This window comes from Empidonax traillii, unplaced genomic scaffold (genome assembly GCF_003031625.1).
Source record: "Empidonax traillii isolate 1590-97213 ecotype Southwest subspecies unplaced genomic scaffold, ASM303162v1 scaffold91:size2966241, whole genome shotgun sequence".
In the NCBI taxonomy this organism is placed as follows: domain Eukaryota; kingdom Metazoa; phylum Chordata; class Aves; order Passeriformes; family Tyrannidae; genus Empidonax; species Empidonax traillii.
Genome location: NW_020955284.1, coordinates 1,858,593 through 1,884,642, shown reverse-complemented (window position 1 = coordinate 1,884,642; position 26,050 = coordinate 1,858,593). Strand labels below are relative to the sequence as shown.

Sequence of the window (26,050 nt, the reverse complement as noted above, 5' to 3'; positions counted from 1 at the left end):
CACTGACTCCTGCTCCATAAAGGCCAGAATGAGCTATTATCCTACTGCAGCTCAGATCCTTGGAAAGTTGTGCACTGCTACATCACTCTGGGCATCCAGTTCATTCTCTTTCAGGTGCAAATATCTAATTTCTTTCAGTTTGGAATAAATACATTTGTGTTTTTTTCTAACTGACAATCTCACCCTCAACTCTACTTGGGGTTCTTTCTGCTTCATCAGCAACAATTAAGATTCTTCAGACCAGTTCATGCTGAGTTAAACTTGCACAAACCTTTTGCCTTCAAAGTGTCCTCCCAGATATCCTTTAGAAGGTTGGCACAGGTGATGTCATGGGCAGACTAAACGTTGAGGATGCTGCTGAGTAAAATGCAGAGTCCAAGGTGAAGATGTGGGACTCTCTGGTTAAAAAAAAAAAAAAAAAAAAGCATATTAATAAGAATTAAGTGAGAAAATTGAAATGCCAAATCTCAGATGTTTTGGTTACTGTATAGTACAAAAAGGTGGCTTAAAAGTACACTATTAAACCCCCTGTCATACATCAAGTAATAAAGAAATGAGGTATAAAGTACAAATAATGCAAAGGCTTTGGAACAGTAAATGTCAGAATTTTCATGGTTACGTGAAAAGTGTGTACACAAATACTGCAACAGTAAGGAGAACTGTGAGTTAGAACCAACCAGCCAGAGAGACCCTGCTGTCTTCTGTGAAGACTGATTTATAGTTTAGCTTCTAAAATGTGAAGTAGATTAAATGCAAGTTTATTGTCATACTAAAATAAATAACTTTCCGAGACTGTACTACCATCCTATTGCTATGAAATACTTTACCATTCTTGCTATCTTTAACTTAAACTTGAATTAAAACCTATAACCTTTAAATTCCAAAGCCTATTTACTCTTATTTTTAAAAGGAAAATAACGAAGATAAATTAAGAACTCCCTAGCAGATAAAACAATGGCTAATAATTCACGTCCTCAAAGACATTTCTGAAACATGCCTTTTAAAACAAGTCCAGGAACAGTTCAAGCCATGAAAACTGCAGCAGATGTTACTCAGGGAAAGAACAGCTCACTGCCAAAGCTGGGTAAAGTGATACGTTACCTCACCGAACAGAAAGAAGCCGAATCTATAAGTCATTTGTAAAACAGGTAAGGAGAGGGAGATTCATTTCTTTGGCTGAAGAACAGACTCCACTGTAAAGAATTAATGCAAATGAGGTCTCTGAACTAAAACATCTAATAAAACAGCTCTCTCCTCTATGTTCTCAGCTCAGTGATGTACATTGTCCTATGATTTGATTTGCACTAGCAGGAGCTGTGCAGCAGAGCTTTGCTTCAACCCCACTCAGGTCTCAGTGCCAAAGAAATAGTGCTCAGTACTGATGGCTGGAATGTGTTCAATAATTTGTAGGGAGAGAAAGAAGTGCAGAGAGAGAAGGAGGAGCTCTTAAGGAAACACTGCTGTCGAGCTTTCTGGAATTTTAGCCAAACCCAGCTAGTGAAGCCAGATTTCTGTACAGGGAATGGTGACGTTTGCTTGTCTGCAACATCCAGGGGTCTGAAGTGAACATAACTTGTATTCCTGCAGGGAATACAACTTGTGCTCTCCATTTGATTTTGTTCAGAAAAGACTGGTCAGAGAGCAATGCATCAGGCTGTATTCCCATCTGTTCCTTGGTATCTCCACTGAGACACTGTCAAGTGTACCAATTAGGTCAGTCGTGACAGTCCAGGTGGACCTTGGGCTCCTTTCAGCCTACAAGTGGATTTAGATCATTGGTTATGACTGCAGCTCTTCAACCTCTAGGATAGCTGGGCACAAGGCTACATATACAGATTCTTATTCTCCCAGTTAATGCATAAATGTGAACCTCTACAAAATCTTTACCTGCAGATTAATCCTCTGCAGCATTTCATCCCTAAAACACATTTTTTTATCTCCTTTCACCTTTTATAATCTCCTATTTTTCTTTCAGTGTGCTCTTCACCTTTTGCTCACTTGATGCTCTCATCACATGCCCTCACGTCAGCGCATCTATGAGAAGGATACACTTGCAGTTTACTTCAGTGCAAATTATCCAAGGAAAGCAACCTATGCAGCCAAAAAAAAAGTCAGAATTTTTCTTAATGGAACTTTTTATCTCAGGCTACATTCAGTGCTCCCCACTATCCTAGACAGACAGTTATCTCTCTTTGTGCCCTAACTATTTCTAAACTTAAGTCTGAATCCTCTTGCTCTTTTGAATGGGAGATGGGTGCATAAACACCTGGTTTAGAATCTAGGCCTGGCTTAGAAGTCTTGTGATCCAGAAAGTCTCAGTATAAAAGCTAATTGCACTTCCATAACTATTCCATTCCTCTCTATGCTTCGGTGATGAAATGAACTCCAACAGCAGGCAGAATTTTTAATTTGTATTCTTGATCCTATGTCTAGTACCAAGTATGGATTTTTAGTCTCATTTCCATGAAGTAGACTCTGGAATAGTGGTGTGAGTGTGGAAAGTCTGCAACAGCAGTTTGTGTTCATTCTAATAAAAGGTTTTATGCATGTCCAAGATATTTCAGTCTTATAAAAATAAGTAAATTTATGTTTCCTTGTACCAAAGGTGTCCCAATGGCTTCTAACCTCGATAGGCTCAGGCAACCAAACAGAACTTTTATAAGTAGATTCACGAAGAGCAAACAGCAAAGACTGGGCAGGTCAGAACAGCACTGTTGGCTTATCCCATATATTTAGTGGATATATTGAACCTATCTTCAAAAACTGAAGAGTTTACAAGTCAGATGGGTAATTCGAATCTTCCACATGGAAGTCCTACACAAACAGAACAATTCCTCAGCATGTCTTTTTAATTTTACCATTGGAATTCCATAACTACAAAAGAAATTATTATTTTGTATAGAGCAAGGGACTATCTTTATCTTTAGAAAATGGTTGATACATCAGGGAAAAGAGTGACTGCAGTATGAAAAGTGGGATTTAATGCATACATGGAACAAGAAAATAAAAATGTATCATTTTAATGTGAGTGTGTTTACAACAAAGCTGGTTAAACAGTGTAGATTTAGAGCCTGTTTACTCTAGTAATAATATAAAATGCTACTTCTTTAATCTCTATAGGTAAAGACTTATCTCAGATACTGAGACCATACCTTATAAACACTGTGTATCTGTACAAAACAGTAAGTTTGTTTTCAGCCAAACTCATGCAAACATTTCCTCCTTTTATGTTTGTATTTCATACAGCTGGAGTATTCAAATAAACAGCAGTGTCCACAGTGTGGTCTTGCTTTCACACTCACAAACTTTGTGGGTTTGGATAAGAAGTTTAATCTTCCTGCCATCTCCTCCTTTTTGGTAACATATACTTTGTCTTGACTGTGCTTGGCAGTCCCTTGGACTGCTGAGAAGCGCAATGAAATAATGCAGATTTATGCCAGTGCCACTAATTAAGAGAGCCAAACCCACACAAGCCTAAAACTAAGACATTTTAGAAAATATTTCATTTAAACCCAGGATTTAATCTGACTTTAAATTTGATATATGGGGGTGGAAGGAAAGATGTCAAAATTGAAGTGCTTGAAGCACAGACTCAAATCTGAGGAAAAGAGAAAGAGAAGAAGGGGAGAGAGAAAAGATCACCATTACAGCTATTACAGTCTCTATATTTATTTATGAAATAAAGAAACCCCAAAACCTATAGTTTTGATGGATTGTTTTTTTTCAGAAGAGAGGCCCCTTTTGCCAAGATATAAGACAAATTAATGTAATGAAACACTATTTCCTACATACATCATTATATCGCTTTTTCTAAGACTGTGGGAAATATAGAAACTAATTGTATTAACCCCACATTGTCTAAATAAAGATTACCAAGTTTTCTATTTTTTCTATTTATTAGTATTTCTTTCCCTTATTCCACTCACCTTCCCTCTCTCTTCCCTTTATTTTAATTTCCTTCAGGTGATTTTACATGCCTTTTTCTTTATTCTACTTCCTCTGCGATTCTTAATTTAGAATAAAAACCCTTACAAGGATGGATCTCCTTAATTCTGACAACACGGGTTTTCCTGTAAATGAATGAACCATGTGGTTACATTTACTGTACCTTTTCTCCAGTCTCCGAAGCCCACAGTTCCCTGTAGTCCAAACTGCTGTTCTGTGAATCCTGTGTCTGCTGTGATCATGAGGAGTCTCTCCACCAGGTTTCTTCCTAGTGCCATGATGAACTGCAGTCGGCTTCTCCATATGAAGCCAAATATTCCCTCTTCATATGAAGGATGCCCAGGATCACACACTTGTCATGAGTTTACACAGTGAAAGATGCTCTTTCCTTACCCCTTTCAACACTTAGTGGATGAAGAACTGTATTTTTTAGCAGAATAAATAACACTAACAGGGCATTTAAAATGTCAAGTGTCATATTTCTTCTTGCTGATCACTTGTTATCTCTGAGTGTTGTCAAACAAAAGATATTGGGGAAATTCATTACAATAAGAGTATCTTCCAGAAGCAGGTTGATTTATGACCACGATGATTATAACTAAAATTCTGTACATTTGCATATCTCTCCTTACCAGTGTACAGGTCATGCCACTTTGGTGAAGTTGTCTTTTTCCACATTGCTTTAATTAGCTTTCCTGCAGGATCCACACCACTGTATCGGTACGTGTGATTGTCCCTTTCTCCTTTCTGATACTGAATTAAAAAAAAAAAAAAAAAAGTGAAGGGATAAAACAACCAAGAGAGCTTTTGTTGGACAAATAGCAAAATACTGGGACTAGAGGTGCTTATGAACCAGCAATATTTTGATTTGTATAAAGAAAAAAAAATAATTGAGCTGCAAAACCCAGAGCCTTATTTACTATTTCTAAAAAATATTTTAGGAGTGGAAATAAGTAACATAAAGTTAGAAACTCTACTACTGTGGAGTTGGAGGTTATAAACCAAAAGAGGGAGTACTGCTTCTCTTCTTTCAGTTATATTGCCTATACTGGCATCATTTTGCTCATTATAAATAATTATTCTGGCTGTCCTGAGCATTTGGTTATTTCTTGCCCTATTTTTTCTCTATTTGAATTTTTCTACATTCTTAAACTAGACACTCCTCATACAGGGGAACTAGATGGGTTTTTTCATCAAGGAAGTTTCTAAGCAGCAATTTGCCCGCTAAAGGGCACTGTTTACTGCAGGAAAAAAAGGAATCTCTTCTTTTCCTGTGTAGGTTATACTTAAGGCTGAGTTAAAAATCTAAAATGATTGACTTTAAAGGCTGACTTTCTTAGTCAAAACCTCCTCCTTGCTCAATTAATATGTATAGATTATTTGGTTTATATTTTTTTTAGCAAGTCTATGTTAGAACAGTGACAATTTAACCAGAAAAAGACTGCACACGTGTCTGTAAGAGAGAGTGGAAAGGAAGGCGTCTGCCCTGTTCAGGCAGGGAGATCTGCTCTCCAGGCTGTACGAACAGCATGAAGAGTAACACCATAAAACACTAAAGGTCACAGGGCAGACAGCTTGGGGCACTGGGAGAACAGCTCTCCGAGCCGTGGTGTGCAGGGAAGCAGGTCGTCCTGACACGCAGATAAACCTGTGGACTGCATCCCCCGTGTCGCTGTTGTATCGCTGATGGAAGACACGTAACCAAGGCATGGGCGCCTGCAGCTCCAGCGAACCTCCCCGCACTCAGACAATGGCTCTGCTGTATTGTCTGCGGCCGCTGGGTTCGAATCTTATTCATTTGCGTCACACAAATTAGTGAGATTTGTGCACTCTGACCTGCTGCCCCAAACGCAGCCGCCCCGCCTGATCCCCATCCACCCTGGCGCTGGTGAGTGATTTCACCTCCTGTGACCATGTCTGCCAGATGCTGCCGGTTGTCTCTCATTGACCCGCAGATGGCTGGGGAGCACGATGGCTCCCTGGGGACACCGCGCTGAGCGGTCCATGCTCCAGCTGCGGCCCGGCCATGAGTGACTGTGCCAGGGTGACCTGCACAAGGAACAGCCGGACAAAGGCTCGGTGTGACCTGCACAGGCCAGGGCCTGGTGGCACCACAGGCTCTGCCAGTGCCAACCGGGCCCTGTGGCTGCCACGGCACGGCAGGGTGATGGGGCATGGGCAGAGGCAGCTGTGGCTGTTCTGTCTGGGGAAGGGATGATCCCCCACTCCATGTGTTATGTGACAGCAGCTCTGCCACACAAGTGAGGCGCAGTGACAAACAAGAGACAGTGCCACATGAGTGAGGGGCAATGACATACGAGTGAGAGGCAGTGCCACATGGGCAGCGCCACATGAGTGGCAGTGACACACGTGCGAGGGGCAGTGCCACAGATGTGAGGGACAGTGACACACAGGTGAGGGGCAATGACACGCGGGTGAGGGGCAGTGCCACAGAAGGGAGGAGCAGTGCCACAGAAATGAGGGGCAACGACACAGCAGCGAAGAGCGGTGGCACACAGTGAGGAGCAGTGCCACACAAGGGGCAGTGCCACACAAGGGAAAGCGTCACATGGGCAGTGTCACACAAGGGTCGGTGCCACACGGATGGTATCACACAGGGCAGCGCCACACAAGGGTCGGTGTCACACACGCAGTGCCACACAAGGGGCAGTGCCACACAAGGGGCAGTGCCACACAAGGGGCAGTGCCACACAAGGGTCGCTGTCACGGTGTCACCGTCCCCGGTCCCCCCGCCCTCCCCTCAGCGGCGGCAGCGCGGGAACCGCAGCGCGCGCGCCCAGGCCCCGCCCCGCCCTCACCTCGCCCCGCCCCGCGGCGCACGTGGCACCCTCGCTCGCGCTGGTCACGTGATGCGGGGCCCGGGTGTTCCCCCGCCCCTCCCCGTCTGACCCCGTCTCTCCCGTCTGGTCGATAGCGGAAGGCGCATGCGCGGGCGGCGCACTCCGCCCCCTCCGCCCCCCCCCCGGCCCGGCTCCCCCCGCTCTATATAAGGCGCGCGCGGCGGGGTCCCCGCTCTGCAGTGCGCGTGGGCGGCTCCGCGCGCCCCTGGGACCCCCCCCCCGGCCCCGCCGCCGCCATGAGCTCGGGGACCCCCTACATCGGCAGCAAGATCAGCCTCATCTCCAAGGCGCAGATCCGCTATGAGGGCATCCTCTACACCATCGACACCGAGAACTCCACCGTGGCGCTGGCCAAGGGTGAGGCGGGGCCCTGCGGGGGGCGCGGGCGGGCCTAGGCCGGCCGGCGCGGGCGGAGGGGACGCGGCGGGGGCCGCCGTGCTGTGAACAATGAGCGCGGCCCGGGGCCCGCCCGCCCCGAGCCCCGGGCACCGCTGCTCCCCGTGAGTCAGCACTGGCGGGGGCCGCGGCGGAGGGGCGGGCAGGGCCCGGGGCGCTCGCCTCGTACGGGGGGTTCCCGGGGGAAGCGCCGCCGGCAGCGCCGGCTCCCCGTGCCGTTGCCGGGGCCGGGGAGGGGACGCCCCGCATCGCCGTGCGGACTCGGCTCCCCCGTGCCCGGCTGTGTGTCGGGGCTCGGCTCCAGCAGGGCCCAGGCCGCCGCTGGGGAGAGCGGAGTTGGTGTGGATGTGTCTTTGTTCCTGCCATGATCGATAGCCGGGCTTCGCTCAGGTGAGGAGGGTGGGAGCGCTGGGGGGCACCCGCACGTGGGTCTGGCCCCGCCGACCTTGCAGGCTCCTCGTCGGGGCTTTGCATCTTGTTTCCCTGTAGAAATACTGATCTTTATCTTCTTCTTAAGTGGTGTCATTTGGATCCAGTAGTCACCTGTGCTGGGAACTCCCATCTTTCCTCTCAGTAAAACCTGTCTTGTCTTGTTCAGTCTCTCAAACATGATCTTATTTCTGCACTACTTTTCATGTCCAGCTTGCCTACTCCAGCTAAGGTGCATCAGCTCTTTCTTTTCCCTGAGTTTCGTCCTTCCTTGTCCTGGAGAGTTCACACATTCTTCATTGCCTTCAGCCACCCATCTGGGTTGTCTGCAAAACAAACACCTTTTGTTTTGGAAGGCTGCTTGCTGGCAGGAGACACTGACTTGCCAGATTCACAACTACCCTCAAGGCAGCTTCTGTCACATTGTTTATCCTGTATAATGATGTTTATGTGATGTTGGACACTATTTGACACCTATTAGAGTGTATTCTGAAGTTAAAATGAGTTTTCTCAAATTCGTTTTTTCTCTAGGGGTGCAGCTGTTTGTTTAACTATACAAATGGAGCTGTTTATGTTAGAGCTTTGCTCAGAGTACTTGAGGGGTTGCTGGAAGGATGCAGTTCCTTTCCTGTACGTGCAGGAAGGTCTTCACCTTGACCCAGCAGCAAGTAGAGATGGTTCCTCACATAGTTCTGCCTTACAGAGAGCACTTGCTACTTCAGAGCTGAAGTGGTGTGTCTCAAAGGCATGTGTGATTAAAGTGCTTTGTGGTGTAAGTGCATGCTCCGGATAAGATTTCTGGCAGTTCTTGTATTTATTGGTTTCTTAGTGTTCAGTTTTTGATGAACTGGAATGCCTAAGAAGTAGTTTTTACAATAGATGGAGAATATAATTTGTCCCCACTTACAGCACTGCTCTATGAACTTCACAGCACAAACCCTGCTTCTCATTTTAGCTAAGATGGGTTTTTCAAATATAAAGACTTTGTACCAAAATTAGAGTCAGAATTATGAATGTAGCAACAGTGTTGAAGTTGGGGACAGCAGTATCAGGGGTGGGGTACAGTGGTTTAAAATTCTGAAGGGTTAGAAGAGCCATAAATTACTGACATGCAGTTAAAGTAAAATTGTTGTTAAGCCATGGGCGCAACTGCTTAAGGCTCAAACAGCTTCAGTGTGTAACATAAGTGCTACTGTCTTGACTTCTATCATTCATGTGAAAGAGAAATTTAGGTTGAAAGAGACCTCAGGAAGGAATCTGGTGTAGCTTCTCACTCAAAGGCAGGCTAACTTTATTGATCTATATTTGTTAAATCTTAACACAATCACGGTATCTTAAACGCTGTGGATTTCATGTGTTAATTAATCACTACCAGAAAGTTGTCTGTCTTGTTAAATGCTGAACTTTAATTGCAAACAAAGGAAGCTTAGACCCGTTACTGTCCTGTCATAGTGAACACCAGAAACTTCTTCCCTCTTCTGTAGAAGTCTGGAGAAATTGGACTGTTTGAGCAAGAAATATCTACGTAGGCTCTGCTTTCCAGACACCCAGTCACTCTTGTTGTGCTTAACAGCCCCTGCTTGAATAGTAACTGTATTGTAAAATACGAGCTGCAGTGGTGTGGGATTGATTTCCTGCTCGTCTGTAAGCAACAGTCACTAACTCCGTGGGAGACAGCCCTTCCCACCTCTGCAAGAACTTCATGCTGCACTTTGTGCTGTCCCAGAAACATTTAAACACTTCGAGTGCAGGGATAGGCAAGCTCAACTCCTACAACTCTCTCACATGCCCTCACTGCTGTTTTGTCTACAGCAAGGACACGGTTTTCCACCTTTTTAGTTAGAAACCTTGGGACCAGCCAAGTCAGAGGCTGCCTGGAGAGTCTTGGGCTTTGCAGGTCATGTGTTTGTTCATGTGGAAGTTGATGGGCTGATTGTGGTGCTTTCCAGGTTTGCCCTGGGATGCTGCAGTAGTCCCTGGATACCTTTAGCATGTCTTGCCGTGAGCTGTGTGCTGTAATAATCTAATCTTGAGCCGGGGTGTCAGTGGTACAGTTCATGTCCAAAAGGCCACAAGCATTGCTTTCAGTTTATAATCTGCTTCTAGTTGACTGAGTTACAGCTGTAATATGATCAAACAGCAGCTGGAGATCTAAAATAACTTGGAGAGGTTATTTACCCTAGGAATTCATGGGAGATGGCCATTCAGAGGAAGTGACTGACAGCTTGTCCTTGCAGCAGGGAAGATTCCCTTCCTGTTAGGTGCCAGCTGAGGTGCTGAGCATGTGTTAGGGACAGGCTGGCACTGACCTGCTCTTTGGGGGCTCACCTACATAGTAGCAGGGGTGAAGAGCACTCGCAGCCCTTGCTGCTTGGGTGGATGTACCACCTGGGTACAGCTGCTCATCTCAGAACAGGACTCTTGAGAGTCCCTGCCTACAAGTGCCAACACTCCTAGTAAGTTTGTAGCAGTGTGGTATGCCGGGGATGCTCAGCACCAGGGTTCAGTGGATCCACTTTTGTGCCCTTTTCCCAGAGAAGCTGTGGTGCCCTCTGTCATCCATGTGGCAGGGCTGTCTGTACTTGTGTCATTCCAGCTGTGCACTGGGAGTGGCAGCTGGCTGGCATGTCACCACAGACTGTGACATGGCAGGTGCTTGTGAAAGGGCTGTTAAGGATGGAATTTTTAAAGGTACTGCAGGAATTGTGGTGTGTCCTTGCAGAGAGGTTTCAGTATTTCTGTGGTAACTTGTTAGAAGCAGCTGATGGAACTCCAATACAGAATTCTCCCATTGGCAGAAAATGTGCATAAACCAGTATGTGCTGGTGTTTATCCAAACTGGCAAAGCCTCATGAAGACAAAGCAGCTAGACTAGTGAACTGGGTGAGCTTCTGTGACTTGGGGCTGAAGTTTCAAGCTTTCACCTATCAGTGTGTGATACAACTGTGCCATCTACTTTCCTCCGCCAACAATCCAGTGAATCAGTCTAACCTCTTCCCCTTTAATGGCTCAAATTAATTAATGTTTTTACCTGGTAGCTGCCACAGTCAGCTGAAGCCTTTTTTCCACTCTGAGGTGTAACCTCACTGGTTAGTGCCTGCTCAAGTGTCCTGATGCTGGGACTCAGTAAAGCCTCCCCAGGCACGGAGGTTTTAGATTTATCACTAAAACCATGCTTTATAGTCATATTAATCATTAAAATGGTGACATGGAGTAGAGAGGGAATTTTAATAGGAAGTTCTTATCATTGATAACTTTATCTGCATAATAAATGTATGAAAACAAAGGTGCAGATTTGAGCTCTGAAGCCTTCTAAGATTACCCTCTGCTGCTTCAGGGGCCTCTCCCCTGGCGTGTTGCAGTTGTCTGGAGCTGAATGTGCCTGCATGGGACAGGTGCTGGGGAGGGAAGGGGAGTATGGCAGTACAGCACTGTGGGTGAGTCCTCGGGTGTGGAGTAGGAATTCTACACTCCAGCTGGTCTATGGTCTTTACCTTCACAGCTTGATGTAAACAAAACTGTTTATACAGGCTGCTGAAAAAGTTGGCGTTCGAGGGAACAGATGTGCGAGAGGGAGATTCAGGGTTCTGGAGGTAACCTTTGTTGTTGTTGTTTTTACACTTGGCAAGTGTTACAGGAGTCCTTATTAACCGCATAAATCTTAACTTGCTCGCTGCTGCAGTGGTAACCCTGCACTAACAGTCATTTCCCAATGCTCCAGTGCGATCCTTCGGTACCGAGGACCGGCCCACAGACAGACCGGCTCCTCCGAGAGAAGAAATCTATGAATACATTATTTTTCGAGGAAGTGACATCAAAGACATCACTGTCTGTGAACCTCCAAAAGCTCAACATACTCTGCCACAGGATCCTGCCATTGTCCAAGTAAGTTAGCCTGAAGTGTTGCTAAAAAGCTGTGCTAAAACATTTGTGTTGGAGGACTGGATTTTGGTAAAAACTTATAAAAATGAAGGCCAGTCAGTGTCTCCAGGAATCTTCAGATTGTTTGAAGCATCCTGAATTTTGTCGTAATGGTTAAAATAGCAGCAGCATTAAAGACTTCAGTCAACACCCAGAGCTAGCTGAGAATGCAGGAAAATCATAAAGAGGTAAACTAACCCTTCTGAGTATTTGCTTAAGCTGTAGATTGGTGTACATGAAGTAGAGAATCACTGCCAAAGCAAGTTGACTTCTGGACACTGTAAATGGAAATGTACTTTGTCTTGTTACAGTCTTCACTGGGCTCTGCCTCTACATCATCCTTTCAGCCACATGTGCCTTACAGCCCGTTTAGAGGTATGCCACCTTACAGCCAGCTTGCTGCCAGCTCTTTGCTTAGCCAGCAGTATGCAGCTTCCTTAGGTTTAGGTAAGTAACAACTTTACTTGCTAGAGTAAAGGTACGGTCCTTGTAATGCACCTCCTGTGAAAACAAATAACAGTGGCCAATACCCTACTCCTTGCCAAGGTGTCAGGCTGTGAATAAGTAGTTAACTTTGTGCAATGATTGTACTACAAGGAGGCCTGTGTTTCACTTCCACGTGCACACACGCATGCACAGGAAAGAAACAAAATAAATAGCTCAAGTTTCTTTCTGAAAGTAATGTGAATACCTAACGGTTGAGGCCAGGTCATTTTTAATCTGACACACCTTACATGTGCATCACATGTGCGAAGAACTTGTATTCCCAGAGATGACTGTAAAAAAAGCTGCTCTGGTGCTGTTCTAGAGATTCTTGTACCTCTTTCCAAGTCCTTCAGATGTTTCACTACCTGGTATCTTATCCATATATCTTTGCTCTCTCTTCTTCCCTCTATCTCTTCAGAGAAATTGGTAAGCCCTCCAGCATCAGCAGCTGCTTCCAGCCCTAGTTCTTCTCCGTCTCCACAACCTGTTTCAGAGCCTGACATGTCTTCAGAGCCCCATCAGCTCTCTTCCAAGGGTAACAGCAGTTTGAGGACTCCAAATATTTGGAAGAACTGCATGGCACTTGCAAACACTCTGTTCTTGTTAACCCCTCCTAGAATGATGGTGCTCATATGGGTAATGCCAGTAGAACTAGTTTTCAGCTTTTTTTTGCCTTCCATTACATGAAGTATTACTCCTCCTGTCCTAGAATTACCAGTTAGAGAGACAGGAGAAAGGAAAAATCCATGGCAGTGGATCCTCTTGTGTAAGTATCAGGAGAGGGGTAAAGTTTAGGGATGTTAGTGTGCTGCATCCTGTCCAGGAACATGTCACCATAGGGATTGGGTGAGGAATGAATTAGCCTTTCCTGGAAAGACAAGCACACTGCTTAAATTGTGGGTGGTCTTGTGGTTAGAGACCCAGGTTATTTGAAAAGTCAAGAGTATTTCTGTGACTGAGGAAACATCAGGGTGGATTTCCTGCATGATGGGGCGTTGTACCTTGTCCGCGCTCCCAGTTAGTAAAGCATGACTAACAGTAATTCCTGAGTCCTGGGTAGCTGAGATAACAGTTCTGGGTGCTTGCTTCTGTGTATAAAACATTTAAAGGAGGCTGAGTAGAGATACTAGACTGACCATCCTCAGAGCAGAGAGACCAGGTGCAGCCTGCACTTAAACATGGTAATTAGTTTCATCTGTTTTTAGCTTAAGCATGTATGCTTGTGTTGGCATGAAGCTTTTTACTTGCTGTCTGGTTTTGGCTATCTATCTGTTTCTCAGTATTCTGGCTAAACTTTGAAACTTTGTCATGTTAAACTTGCACACCAGCTTTGTCCTGCTCGATAATCCTTAGGATATGTCTGTCTTCCTTGCAAGTTTTCCAGGTGTACATTAACTGGGAACCTGCATGATGTAACCTACTGGGTATATCTCATGTGGACTTGGGTGACCCAGAAGTGTCAGTGGCTTGGTTTGTGTGTACTCTTCAGCTTTTCACTTTTCTTGCTCTTTTAATATATTCAGTTAAACTTTGCTTCCAAGCGGTTCTTATGCATAACTACATAAACCTGTAGTACTCCAAACCTTCTAATTAAACCTAGAATGCAGTGTTTCTTCTGAGTCCTGAAGACTGTCACTTTTTAATATCATTGGTGTAAGGTATACCAAACCATGAAAAGTATTTACGTGTTTTGTAGTGTGAATAAATAAGCCTGGATGGAAGAGCAACAGAAGTCTTGGTAACACTTTGGCCTTGACCAAGAAGGAATTTAAAAGGGTAACTTTGAGATCCTGGTCTGGTTTCAGGTTTTCTTTGTCTGAAAGCTCTAACAATAAGCAATGAATTTGAAGGACTTCTAAAAGCAGCTTACAGAAGGGGATATAGCTGAGGTGCTTAAGTGTTTGCTGCAAGACTTTTTTTGACAAAGTGGGGAACTTCCTTGAACAGCTTCAAAATCGTGGCTTTTTGTTTCAGATTTAACTATTATCATATAAAGTACAACCCTGCATAACCAAGGATACACCTAGAAATTATATTCTGGTATAAACTGTCCGAGAGACTGACCTGGCTTGGTTATCTGATGTCTGTCTAACTTGGTTTAAGAAATAAAGGGATAGATTTCCTGATACTGGGGCTCTGGATTTGAGAGCCACGACTTGCGTGGCAGTGGTGCCTTACCTAGAGTATGTGGCACTTAAACTTAGCCTGTAATGATTCACACTCGAAGCTTTGAGTAATTCTTGACCAAACTGTTTCTCCATAGAAGTGGGCAGGGTTTGAGTGGTGTTGGCACGTTCTCCGAGAGGCACTTAGTCACTGGGATTTTTTCCAGGTGCTGGCTTTCCTTCTGTTCACCCAGTCCGCAAAAGCCCCATGGTGGAGCAGGCTGTTCAGACTGGCCCAGTGGACAGTGTGAACTCCCCAAAGCTGCCCCCAGTGAAGGTGACTCCGGGGATTCCGCGCAGTGCCCGGCAGGTTCCGCCGGCCAACAGCAAGGCGAGCGGTACGTACGCACCCCCCCAGGGCCGAGGGGCTGGGTTGTGGCATCCTGCAGAGGTGCACTGCAGGCCTGAGCTGGGTTGGGTTTGTCTTCCTGCTCCTTTATTAAGTTTATCTTTCTTGTTCAGTAGATACAGTTCAGGCAACACCCGTGCAAACCCAAGGGCAGGTGAACGATGAGAACAGAAGACCTCAAAGGAGAAGATCGGGTAGGTTAAGCTGACACTGAACAGTCATGTTAGCATCTAAAGGCAAGTGGAGTTAACTGCAGGGAAGGATTATCTGACAGAAGACTTGAGAGCAAAATAAAGCTTGATAAGGCTTTGGGTATCCAGAGGTGCTTCCCTAACAAAACGGGTTCTGGCGTGTTCAGAAATTCAGTGTTTCAGGGATGGAATTCTAGCTGTCTTTCTAGAAAACTGAAGGTGTGTTGTAAAAATCGATCTGTTGCTGTGAGTTGGCAGCAGCAACTGGATGTCTCTGAAACCTCAAGTATTTTTGCTGGGAAGGGCTGTCTGTTTAAGACTTTCCAGAGTTTTTATAACAGAGAGGAACTATGGAGCCTTCACTTCCATAGAGCAGAGAGCTTATCTCAGAATGGCAGTTTAAGCACAGGTCAGAAGCAAGTGAAATTCAAAGGGATGTTTCTGCCCAAGCAAAATGAGAAAAGATGGGAAACAACTTCATACTCTCAGGTCTTCAAACTAATTTGTGTGTAGAAGGGTTTATAGCTTTTCCAAAAAGGAGTGGATAGTGTTTCAGTTGGACACCAGAAACTATATGAAGTACAAGCTCCCTTTGTGGGTAGATGAGCCTTGGGTAGATTTTCTGAAAGCTTCTCTTTGTCATCGTGACAAGTTTGTAGGGTAGTTACAGTGCTGTGCTTGCAGGTGAAAAGCAGACAGGAAAGATAGCTTTCCCCACTTCCCTCAGATTTTCCTGCTGTGTAATAGCTGTTCTGACTTCTCTCTGCACTCTGGAAGGAAACTTGGGTGCACTCTGTCTTAATGGTAAGACTGACATCCAGGAATGCTGCTCAGAAAGTTAAAGTGTTGCTGTAATGTCTTCTACAGCCAAATTCAGAAGTTGCTTTCAAAGAGGTGTGGCCTAACCACAGGACTGGAAGCCAGAAACTCCTGAGTTCTATCCCTGGTTTCCTCTGGTCTTGAGCAAGTCATGTAACCTCCCTGTGTGTGTTACCAAGTGTTTAAACTCTCCTGCTTTCAGGAAACAGGAGAACCAGAAACCGTTCTAGAGGACAGAACAGACCAACTACTGTGAAGGAAAATACAATAAAGTTTGAAGGTGACTTTGACTTTGAAAGTGCAAATGCACAATTCAACAGAGAGGAACTTGATAAAGAATTCAAGAAGAAACTAAACTTTAAAGGTTTGTGTCTTCATTAAATATGAATTGCTGAGCTAGTAGTAAACACTGCATAGACAAACTGGTTCTGAGAAACTGCATGATTACATCTCAGATCTTGTTTGAGGGAGCAAGAGAACAGATGGCTCTACAGTGTGCCTCAAGGAAGTGTAATACATTTCATTATCTTCAGATGACAAAGCAGAGACGGGGGAAGAAAAAGGGGACCCTGGAGTGGCAACCCAAAACAATGATGGTAATGCAGAGGAGGATCTGCTGGGGCCCAACTGCTATTATGATAAATCCAAGTCTTTCTTTGACAACATTTCTTCAGAACTGAAATCGAGGTGAGTGTTTTCTGAAGGCTTGGTTTTTAAATGGAATTTTAGGAATAAAATTCTAAACATAATCTATGTGGCATGGTTTAAAATTACTTAAAAATCTCAGAATGCAAGAAACTCAGCAAAACAGGCTTTAAAAGGGAGTCTTGCCACACATTTGGTGGCTCACAAGTGGTCCTTTCCAGCCTTCACACAGTGGGATCAAACAAAAAGCATTTCAGCTCATAATGATACACTTGCCTAAACGATGATACAGGAATTTCCAGTTTTGTTTTCCAGTACTGGCTTTGAACCATTGATTTTAAACAAATTCCTTATCTTGTTCGTGGGAGAGGGGGCATCAGGTTCATGCTGTGCTGAAGGTGCAGCTGGCAGACAGGAGGGAGCTGTGCCCTTTGCTGGGGCAGGGAGGAGGTCGGGTCTGGCTGTGGAAATGCATTAAGTTAAATGTTGGGAATATGAAGGGAAAGCTTCAGCTTTCACTGCTGACACTGATGTTATCAAGTGCCTGGAGAAGTCAGACATCCCTTCAGTGTCAGCATGAGGGGTTCCCTTGGCAGTGTTTCTGCAGGAGGCTGGAGTGTGTGTGTGTGTGTGTGTGTGCTGCAGCTGGCTCTTGCTGCAGCCAGGCTCAACAGAACTGGGGGGTTGAGGCTCCCTGGCTAAGTGAGCTGGTGGCTCTTGAATGTTTGTGTTAAACCTGAACGCAACCCTGTTCAGTTCCAGGCGCACCACGTGGGCTGAGGAGAGGAAGCTCAATACAGAGACGTTCGGAGTGTCTGGACGGTTCCTTCGTGGCCGCAGCTTTCGAGGTGGATTTCGAGGTGGAAGGGGGAGTGGAGCAGCAAGGAGAAACCAAACCACTCACAGAGCTGGTACTGGCAGAGTGTAACTTCAGAGGCAAGTGCTCTAGCAAGAGTAAATACTGTCTCTGAACCAGGTTTATCTCTTTATACCTTGCCTGAACTGTCTGTGCAGCCTCTTTTGCTCTCTAGTCTCATGGATATATCAAGAATTGTTCCTTACTGGATCTGATTGATCTTTCTAAGGAGATAGGAGTGGTTTAACCTGGTGTTTAACGTGCTGATTGTGCTGTTGATTTTTTGGGCTCACCTGTCTGAGAAAGCAGGAGCTGCTTGAGCTGATCCTTTCTAGCTAAGCATTTCATTTGATACAGGGGTGTGAGTTTGCTGCTTTTCTTTGTCTTGGAAGATTTCCAGGATCTCAAATCTAATTCTACGTCTTTTCTGAATAGGTTCGAACATCTCTCCTGAGAGGGTGAAACTGTACATAGAAAGAAAACAACCAACTGCTGCACTAACGTGGGAAAATGGTTCATATTGTTTACTGTCTCGGCTCAAGTGACAGAACTTCATGTACTACTGCTTATATTCTGGACTTATTTTTGGACCAGCAACAGTCAGCTGGAATATTCTTTGGAAGAGGGAATGTGTTCAGGGGTACCTTCTTCAGGGTGTCTTTTTTTTTGTGTGTTTTTTTTTAAGTGCAGACTAACTTACACAGTTCTTCTTTCTGGGTCTCTCAAAGGATGCTATAGGCTAAAGCTCAAAGTCAGACTCCTTTTCTGAACCCTGGAGAAGATAAATCATGCTGTTTTAACATGGAACCAAAGCTCACTCAAAATAAACCAGCTACAATTTGTTTTGTTCTGAGTAACCAAACGGATTCTTTGGTGCTGCTGGTCTCACAGTTCTCGGCAGCAGGTGCGAAGCAGCACTTGGTATCTGGAGGAATGGATTCCTGGTGCTGAGGAGTTGTGTATATTGTCACTTGGGAATACTGGAGTGTTGATCATGTAGTAGTGTAACTGACTGTACAGCTGTTTGTGGGCTGGTGCTGGGCTGGAGGTACTGCAGGACCGAGGCTTTCCCTCGAGCTGGAGGCAGCTGGGGATGCCTCGGGGGCTTGGAGCTCCTGGATGGAGCATGGGGATAGCGTGTGGGACGGGAGCAGTGAGTGTCCCCTCGTGTGCTCAGTGCAGAGTTTTTGGCAGTAAGAGACCCAAAGCTCTGACTTGTTGCCTCGGTTTGTACCTCGCTGGAGGCAGCACCAAGCGCAAACAGTTCTCTGTACTTTAGTAGACTGTGGTGGAACACTTTGGAATGTTTTCATTCAGCTAGGGATGGAAGTCCATTATAATGAAGCTTAACAGATGGGCATGTTTAATTTCTTTCCTCTATACCCCCATACTGTAAATAGTTTAGTTGTTTTTTCTTTTGTTTTTTAAAAAACTGTATGTGGGGAGAGGGCTGGGAGGGAGGGCTTACCTTTGTTTGCATGAATAAGTGGGTTAAATTGCTATAGGCATGTGTCCCGTTTTTGGTTGGTAGGGAATTTTGTTGAAAAAGCACCTTGACGACTGAACCCCTTACATAGCTCGAGTTTTTTAGTTATGCATTGACCTAGGTTACTGTAAAAGCTTGGATTTATTTTTGTAGGACTTTATTGCTAAGAATTAGAACATAGCAGTGGGGCTGCTCTTTGGAGTAATGTAAATTGTAATTATAATAAACATGTAAATGTTTAATGTTTCCCTCCACCTCTGTTCTGTGCGCAGCTCGGTAACATCACTCCCTCCGACCTGTCGGGTGCTTGTCCTTGGGGCTCCATGCCAAGCTGGAGAAAACCTGGCTGCAGAGCTCTGGCAGGCCTGGGAAATGCTACACAGCTGGAAAAGGGCTCAAACACCCAAATCAGTGTTGGTGTCGCCCTGGTTCCTGTGCTGGGGGATCAGCCTAATAAGGGTTATGTTACCCCAGCCTATGTGGAGCTGAGTCCCTGGGCTGCTGCAGCTCACCTGGAGCCTGCTGCAAGTGCAAGACCTGGGCTCACACCTGAGAAACGAGGGGTGCTGAAGGGGCTCTGGAGCTGCCAAGAGCCTCTGCTTTCTCTGCGGCTGTAGCAGCCAGTGTGACTCCAAGTGTGGAGATGGAATCGTGCTGCCTGTCCACTGCCCTGCCAGAGGTGGCTGAGGCAAACTGAGAAATCATCATTGCTCCTGGCTAATCACCATTACCCCGGTGTAACTGTGCCTTTTATTTGGCAACAATTCCCTTGTTTCCACAGGAAAGCCTCAGCTCCCAGACACAAGACACATCATTGTTACTGACACTGCTGCAGTTTGTGTCCTATGGATGGATGTGTTCCAGCCTCCGAGCCCAGTGCTGGTATCCTGCTGTCTGGGAGCAGTGAGGGAAGTGGTAGCTGTGGCTCAGCCCCAGGACTTGTTACCCCTGAGTCCTCTCCAGGAAGACTCATTCCCTCTGTCCCATCCTTCAGCAGTAAAACACACACCTGCTGTCACAGGCTGTGTCCAGATCCAGCCCTTTCACTTGATGCCACTTGGGCTTTTTCTTCCCTAACTCCATATTAGTTCTGTCGAGGCCATAACACAACCCTCAAGACAGCTGCTTAAGAAAACAAAGGGAGACGCTGAGACCTGAGACAGAGCAGAAAAGAACCACTAAACAAAGTGAAGTGTCCAGGGAAAAAAAATGCAAGCAAAGTCTCTGTCCTTTAATGGGTCAGTGCTGCTGTTCTGTAGCCAAGCAAATCATCCTGGGTAATTTAAAATCCAAGGAACAGACAGATTTTTTTTAAATAACAGCTTTAAAAAAAAATCAGTAGGTTTATTGTAGGTCTCAAGAGGGCACAGTATGAGTAAGTGGAATGCCTACATGTCTATACAGAAAAAACCATCACTCGAATTAAAAACAAGCAGCTAAGCGGTTGCATTTCATTCATCATGATGTTTTCTTCTGTTTTTTCTTTTCATTTTCTTCCTTTTCCTTTTCAATTTCAGCAACATACTTCTCAATTTCTTCAGGGTTAAGGATCTAGAAGAGAAACACAGGTGACCCTCAAGATACCAATAAACTTAAAAGGCATTTATGGAAGTGATTTTAGTTCTGCCACGGGAAGAACGTTCGTTAACTGTTTATCCGGGGGCAGGTACCTGCTGCAGACACAACAACATTCCTTGGCCACTAAGAATAAACTGAAGTATCTGTCAGTGCAGGATGTGAGATTAAGGGCTGGGAGTTAAGGCAGATCAACAAGGACAGTATCAGAGGCAGGCTCAAAGGGAGAGAAGCAAACAAGGGCCATACCTTCAGCGGCTGCTCCCGCCGCATGACTGCCAGCTCGATGTTCTTCCCACCAGACTGCACCACCTGAGAGCACAGGGAGGTGTTAGGAGCCTGGCCAGTAATTCATTCCAACAACCCCATTCCAGGTCTCCTTGGAAGGAGAACAGATATGGAGGGGGAGTATTTCACTCCTTAGCTGTAAGCCGTGGATGCCAGCAGCAGTGTGACTCTCAAAACCTGAGGGTCTTCACCTTGGTGCCAGTGCCCTCAGTGGCTGGAGAACACCAGAACATCTCAGCCCCACCACCTGACCTGGGATATTTTCGATACCTTATAATATTCAGTGTGTGATTTCACACATCTTTGGTGCCCAGAACTGAAGTCTGTTTTCCTCCCCAGAGCTGCTGGTAAGTTCTTTTGAGTAAACTGCAGATATTGTTATCCCAAATATTCTGAACCTTGAATTTAATCCCACACCCACAGCAAACAGCTCTCTCAGATCCTTTGTGGTACTTCCCTGGGACAGCCACAAAGATTTTCCCATATTCCCATCTAAGAAGCGAATCTGGATGCCCAGTGAAAAGCGACACAAGGGATGTGAAGAAGTCTCACCTCGAGAAGAGCCTTGATGACAAGTTTAATAGTCAGATCATCCGTTTCTATGGCCTCATCGGTGTAGTTCTTCTCCAGGAACTCACGCACAGATTTGGCTCCTCTGCCAATGGCATTAGCCTGGAAACATTAGGGGAAAAAGACAACAAATGGGATTTTAGAGAAGATTTCATTTACAGAGGAAGCAAGAAATACAAGTTGTACAATTACATAATCTGAGGCCATTTTGTGATCACCATGTATTTTTCAGGAGGCTAAACATCTTACTTCCCTCCTGTCAAACACAAAGACAGTTGTCAGGTGCAGGTGGGTCAGTTTGGGTTTTTTTTTGGGAAGGAGGAAAAGGTTTCCCAAGGAAAGCTGAACTGCAGGCTGCGACTCTCAGTGCATTTGATCATTAAGGATTTTTGCAGCTGTAAGCCAGCACCATCTGGCCAGTGAGATCTCCTTTCCACACTGGTCCCTCTTTAAGGGAGACATTAAGTCACAAATATTTCATCCCATGTCCACAAGAGACTGAACCACCTCACCTTCCAAGCATGGTACGTGCCAGAGGGGTCGGTCTGGTACAGACGTGGAGTCCCATCAAAGTCAAATCCCACGATGAGGGCAGAGATCCCGAAGGGTCTGCGGCCATTGCTCTGCGTGTACCTCTGAGCAGGAAGGACAGACACTCAGCAGTTCTGAAAACATCTCTAAAGTGCAAAGCACACACTGGAGAAGTCCTAACCAGAAAAACTTTTAGCTGGCTCTCTTACCAATCTTCCTGTTAAAGGCAGGACTCCACACCTCACAGAACCCCTAAGGGGGACAAGGGAGGGGTGGTTCCTGTCCAACCCCTGTTCCTACCCCTGGTTACAGCTACCAGAACCATCTCCCTGGCTGCTGGGCGGTGCTGAGGCAGCCAGAACCACTTCTGCAAGCCCTGGTGTGACACAAGTGTGCTAAGGAAGCCAAAAGAGAGGACAAGGACACCTGAACACAAAGGCAGTGTTTGCACCAGTAAGTCACAACAATTCCATGCAGGGCAGCTCTGTGGCTGTAAGGAGGTTACACTGGAGCCTGTGCCACAGCACCCCTGTGACTGTCAGCAAAGTCACTGCCACGTCACACACCAGATGCAGGAGGGCTGACCTGCAGCAGGAACTGGGCCAAGTGCGTGTTTGTAACAGTTTGACAGAAATGGTGAATGTGCCGGAATGAAAGACAAAAATGTGAGATTTACTGTAAAGGAACAAACTGAAACTTTGGGAATTGGTGCCCTGCTCTGGCAGACCAGTGATTATTACAAGAATCATACTATTACCATCACCACTGTACCAACACATGGCTGTGCATAAGTAAATTAGATTTTATCTAATCCCCACTAGTGGCTGAAAATCAGTTTAATACACTGGCAAATAAATTATTTTTTCGTAGAATGCAGCTGGGCATGTTTTGACACTGCAATTCATTTTAAATTCATGAATATCAAACATAAACCAATTTAAATACTGCACCAATTTGCTCCCCTCTTGCCCCTCCCTGCAATGGCTTAGCAGGAGGAAAAATTCCCAGGAGCCATGAAAAGGTTTGACAGTAACCCAGTCCCACTGTTCTTGGAGCGAGATGGAGAAGAGCAGAGTGTTCCTGATGACATAACACAAGTAGCTGTCCTGTCCTTACAAACACTAATTAATTTCTTTGTCTTGGGAGGAATAAACCCCCAAAACCAAACAGCACTCAATCCTTCTTTTCTACTGCTACAAGACCCTTTCCCAATAAACATCCACAATGTGTTTTTTTGTGCTGATTTTTACCAGGTGAGTAGAATGAGGCCAGGACAGACGTGGTGCACACTTTGTCTGAAGTGTCAGACATCACACACGTTATAAACGACACATCACAGCAGAAGTTGTGTATTATGCGTAACATCTGCTAACTTCACAATTACACGTAACATCCGCAACACAACAGGCCAGGACCCATTTTTAAGCACTTCTGGTCAGGCCAAAGTACCTGTTTGAGGCTGGCAATGTAGCGTGTGATGTACTCCACGGTGACAGGGTCCTCCACGGTGAGCCTGTGGCTCTGACACTCCACACGCGCTCTGTTTATGACTATCCTGGCGTCAGCCGTCAGCCCTGGAACAACAGCACGTCCTCAGAGTCATCAAACAACCCCGTAACACAACCAGTCTGGCCCCAAAAGGCCCATGGGGTCAGTGAAAACAGTAAAGGAGAGCTCACGCTCTCAGGTTTGCTAGGCAGGAGCATTTGTAAGGCAACAGAAAGTGGCTCATGTGCCAAAATAACGACACATGTAATTCTAACCCAATGGGAATGTTACTGATGGCATTCCATATCCCAGCAAATCAGCAATCTCCACTCTCACACACATTTATTCCTCACGCAGTCCCCCTATCAGCCAGTTTTATCTGCCCAGCAAATCTTGTCAAGTTGACAGGGCTACAGCAGCACAACGTTAGCTGACAAAAAGGAGTGACCCTCTGAAGAAACATTAAAAAGAAACTTATTTCTTATTTTACTTTTTAGCTAATGCTGCCTTTTTCAATTTACAGCCTTGATTTTATTAGAGAATTTTTCCTCAAGTTTGTGACTCCCCCTGCACGTATTCCAGCCCTTGGCTGAGGGAGCAAGGCAGGGGAAGGAGCTGAGCCTCTGATTTCTGCACAATAAACCTAAAACCCCATTGTTTTAGTCAGTTAAATCACATCTCCCCTTAAAAGTATTACTAACACAAAGAGTCTAAACTACTTGAAGAGAGGAGAAACATCCTGAAATATGTTTTCTCTCAATCTATGTATTTTTTTTTAAATTTTCACACCTCCTGTTTCAGCTTTGAACAGTGGAATTCAAGGCATGTGGAACAGCAGGAATGTAGAACTAGAATATTTATGCTTCAAATCCAGAGCTGTTCATCCAGAAGTCTTCTGAACTAAAACAGAGATACTTTGGTTTATGCACTACCTTTCATCAGATCATTGCCAGCCTCTATCCATACAGCAGGCTACTTTTATAATTAAAAACTGTGGAAATAAAACTGCTTCTTACAGTCCTCAGCCAGTTATGCCCAGTATTTTTTATTCTCAAAATCCACACCCAAAGGTGCCCCAGTTAAGTGCCAAAAACCCTGAAGGGACCATTCACCTGCAAAAGCCATGCAGACATTGTCATCCAGAGCACAGATCTTCCGTACAGTTCTCTCATCCTGGAGTTTCGCCACAGACTTCTTCTCCACACCAAGGACAACAATATCCTTCCCTCTTACTCCAACCTTCAACGCATGAAAAGAAGAAGCAAAAGGAGTTAAGCAGGTCCAAAGATCCCAGTGGGCTTTACTTCAACAAGTAGTAAACGCACAACACAAACCCCACAGTGTAACCAAGGCAGGATTTACTGTCCCATTCATCGGCTCAACCAGGAGGCAGAAGTGATGTAACAAATACTGCACTGGATTTCAGGGTGCAGTTTCATCATCAGTTTATACCAATTTAAACCTGTGTAGGTCACAAGAGATTTGTTCCAACTCTCCTCTACAACTCCACCATCAGTGTTTCCACAGCCACAGAACCAGGATCAACAAGGAAAATCCCACTAGTCCAGTGGCACCACTCAACTCAGAGCCCAAACCACTGAACATCAGACCAAGTAACACCTACAGTGCCTGTCAGGAGCTGCCCTAATGTCCCAATTTATACTTTGGATACACCTTTTCCAACATCAGGGAAAAAGAAAACCCCCTGACCTTTCACCCTCACTCTCACTGTTTCTCATAGGATGACAGGAATAATTTTTTCTTATGACCCTACACTGTCAGCATGTTACATATGTTTCCAAAAACGTTAGGCTCAACAAGAGTCAAGACAGGGGTGGGTTACACTGAATGTTGGCTCCACTTTTAGAGCATTTTTAACTTCTGGGAAAGAAAAGGAAAAGCCTATCTGGCACTAAGTCTTCTTAGATTCGTCCCCATCCCAAAGGTGGCTTTTTGCTATTGGAAATTAATAGTTATTAGAATTACAATTATTACTTGTTACAATTTATTGTTGTTGTTGTTAATAATACAATTATTATTACAACTTATTGCAATTATTAATATGATGTCATTTGCAAAATAATACTTTTTTCCTCCTCCCCCCAAATGAAATAAAACTTTCACTGAGCAAAAGCCTGGGACAAGTGGAAGCTGCGAGGCAGTAAAGTACTTCTGCTTGCCTCTACCGACGTGTTTCACAGTCCATCGGGAATCTGCATCGTGAACAAGCACAAACCACCACTGTTTCCACCACGTACAGACCAACACAGCAGAGGATCCCTACAAGGCCTGACAGGGCGCCTGAGCCCCACACATCGCGGAGGGGGAAGCGACGGGCTTTAAGGCAGCTCCATACGCGTCATCCAGCCCGATGGACCGCGGGGAACGCGACCGAGAGCCGGTCCAGCTCCAGCGGCGCCCGGGCCCGCACGGTCGGGGCCCGCCAGGCCGGCAGCGCGGCGCGGCGCAGGCCCCGCCGCGGGCCCCGCTCCCCCGCCGCGCCGCGCCGCCACCCGCGCCGACTCACCGCGGTGGAGCCCTTCTTGACGGCCTCCTGCGCGTACTCCACCTGGAAGAGGTGGCCGTCCGGGGAGAAGACGGTGATGGCGCGGTCGTAGCTCATGGCTCCGGCAGAACCCGCACCGTCATGCGGGCGGGCCGGGGGCGGGGCCGCGCCGCGCGCCCCCGCTGCGCTCCCGGCGTACGCTGCGGGCGCGCGCCCCGCGCGAACGGCGCAGGGGAACCCTGGAACGGCCCGGGGGCGGGAGACCGCCCCGTTCCGAGCGATTTGCGGCGCTAAAAAAAAAAAAAAAAAAAAAAAAAAAAAGAAAAAAAAAAAAGACATGTATTTTCTTGCCGAGGAGGAGACACCGGAAAGTAAGATGCGGTGTGATGTGATTTGGGGGAAGCCGTGCGTGTAACTGGAGGTATACGGGGTTTTCGTGGGTTCATGGAGTCGTGGAACGCCATGGGTTGGAAGCGACCTTCCAGCTCATCGCGTTCCAGCCCCCTGCCATGACAGGGACGCCTTCCACCAGACGAGGTTGCT

The 26,050-nt window shown here is 45.9% G+C and overlaps 2 protein-coding genes across 5 annotated transcripts; one reads left to right on the top strand and one right to left on the bottom strand.

The window, feature by feature from the left end:
- Nucleotides 1–6,992: 6,992 nt before the first annotated feature.
- On the top strand, nucleotides 6,993–18,796 carry LSM14B (LSM family member 14B). 4 transcript variants are annotated; one of them, XM_027881631.1, is made up of 10 exons: nucleotides 6,994–7,163; nucleotides 11,353–11,516; nucleotides 11,864–11,999; nucleotides 12,457–12,573; nucleotides 14,371–14,541; nucleotides 14,669–14,746; nucleotides 15,765–15,926; nucleotides 16,096–16,249; nucleotides 16,964–17,143; nucleotides 17,499–18,796. In XM_027881631.1, the coding sequence occupies exons 1-9, from the start codon at nucleotides 7,043–7,045 to the stop codon at nucleotides 17,133–17,135; spliced, it is 1,275 nt and encodes a 424-aa protein (XP_027737432.1). In that variant the 5' UTR covers nucleotides 6,994–7,042; the 3' UTR covers nucleotides 17,136–17,143; nucleotides 17,499–18,796. The 4 variants fall into 4 exon arrangements, with proteins under 4 accessions (XP_027737434.1, XP_027737432.1, XP_027737433.1 ...); XM_027881630.1 differs by having other exon boundaries at nucleotides 6,995–7,163; nucleotides 14,666–14,746; XM_027881633.1 differs by lacking the exon at nucleotides 12,457–12,573 and having other exon boundaries at nucleotides 6,993–7,163.
- A 963-nt stretch (nucleotides 18,797–19,759) lies between these two features.
- On the bottom strand, nucleotides 19,760–25,673 carry PSMA7 (proteasome subunit alpha 7). The gene is made up of 7 exons (XM_027881634.1): nucleotides 25,529–25,673; nucleotides 24,114–24,240; nucleotides 22,963–23,087; nucleotides 21,495–21,617; nucleotides 20,965–21,084; nucleotides 20,374–20,436; nucleotides 19,760–20,100 (listed from the first exon to the last, which is right to left on the bottom strand). The coding sequence occupies exons 1-7, from the start codon at nucleotides 25,622–25,624 to the stop codon at nucleotides 20,008–20,010; spliced, it is 747 nt and encodes a 248-aa protein (XP_027737435.1). The 5' UTR covers nucleotides 25,625–25,673; the 3' UTR covers nucleotides 19,760–20,007.
- Between the last annotated feature and the right edge of the window lie 377 nt (nucleotides 25,674–26,050).

Coding starts and splice junctions, on each gene's coding strand:
- LSM14B (XM_027881630.1), top strand. CDS start 7,043: ATGAGCTCGGGGACCCCCTACATCGGCAGCAAGATCAGCCTCATCTCC. Junction 7,164..11,352: donor CACCGTGGCGCTGGCCAAGG/GTGAGGCGGGGC, acceptor CCAATGCTCCAG/TGCGATCCTTCGGTACCGAG. Junction 15,927..16,095: donor GAAGAAACTAAACTTTAAAG/GTTTGTGTCTTC, acceptor CATTATCTTCAG/ATGACAAAGCAGAGACGGGG.
- PSMA7 (XM_027881634.1), bottom strand. CDS start 25,624: ATGAGCTACGACCGCGCCATCACCGTCTTCTCCCCGGACGGCCACCTC. Junction 24,241..25,528: donor TCAAGAAGGGCTCCACCGCG/GTGAGTCGGCGC, acceptor CATGCGTTGAAG/GTTGGAGTAAGAGGGAAGGA. Junction 23,088..24,113: donor TGTCTGCATGGCTTTTGCAG/GTGAATGGTCCC, acceptor CTGTTGTTCCAG/GGCTGACGGCTGACGCCAGG.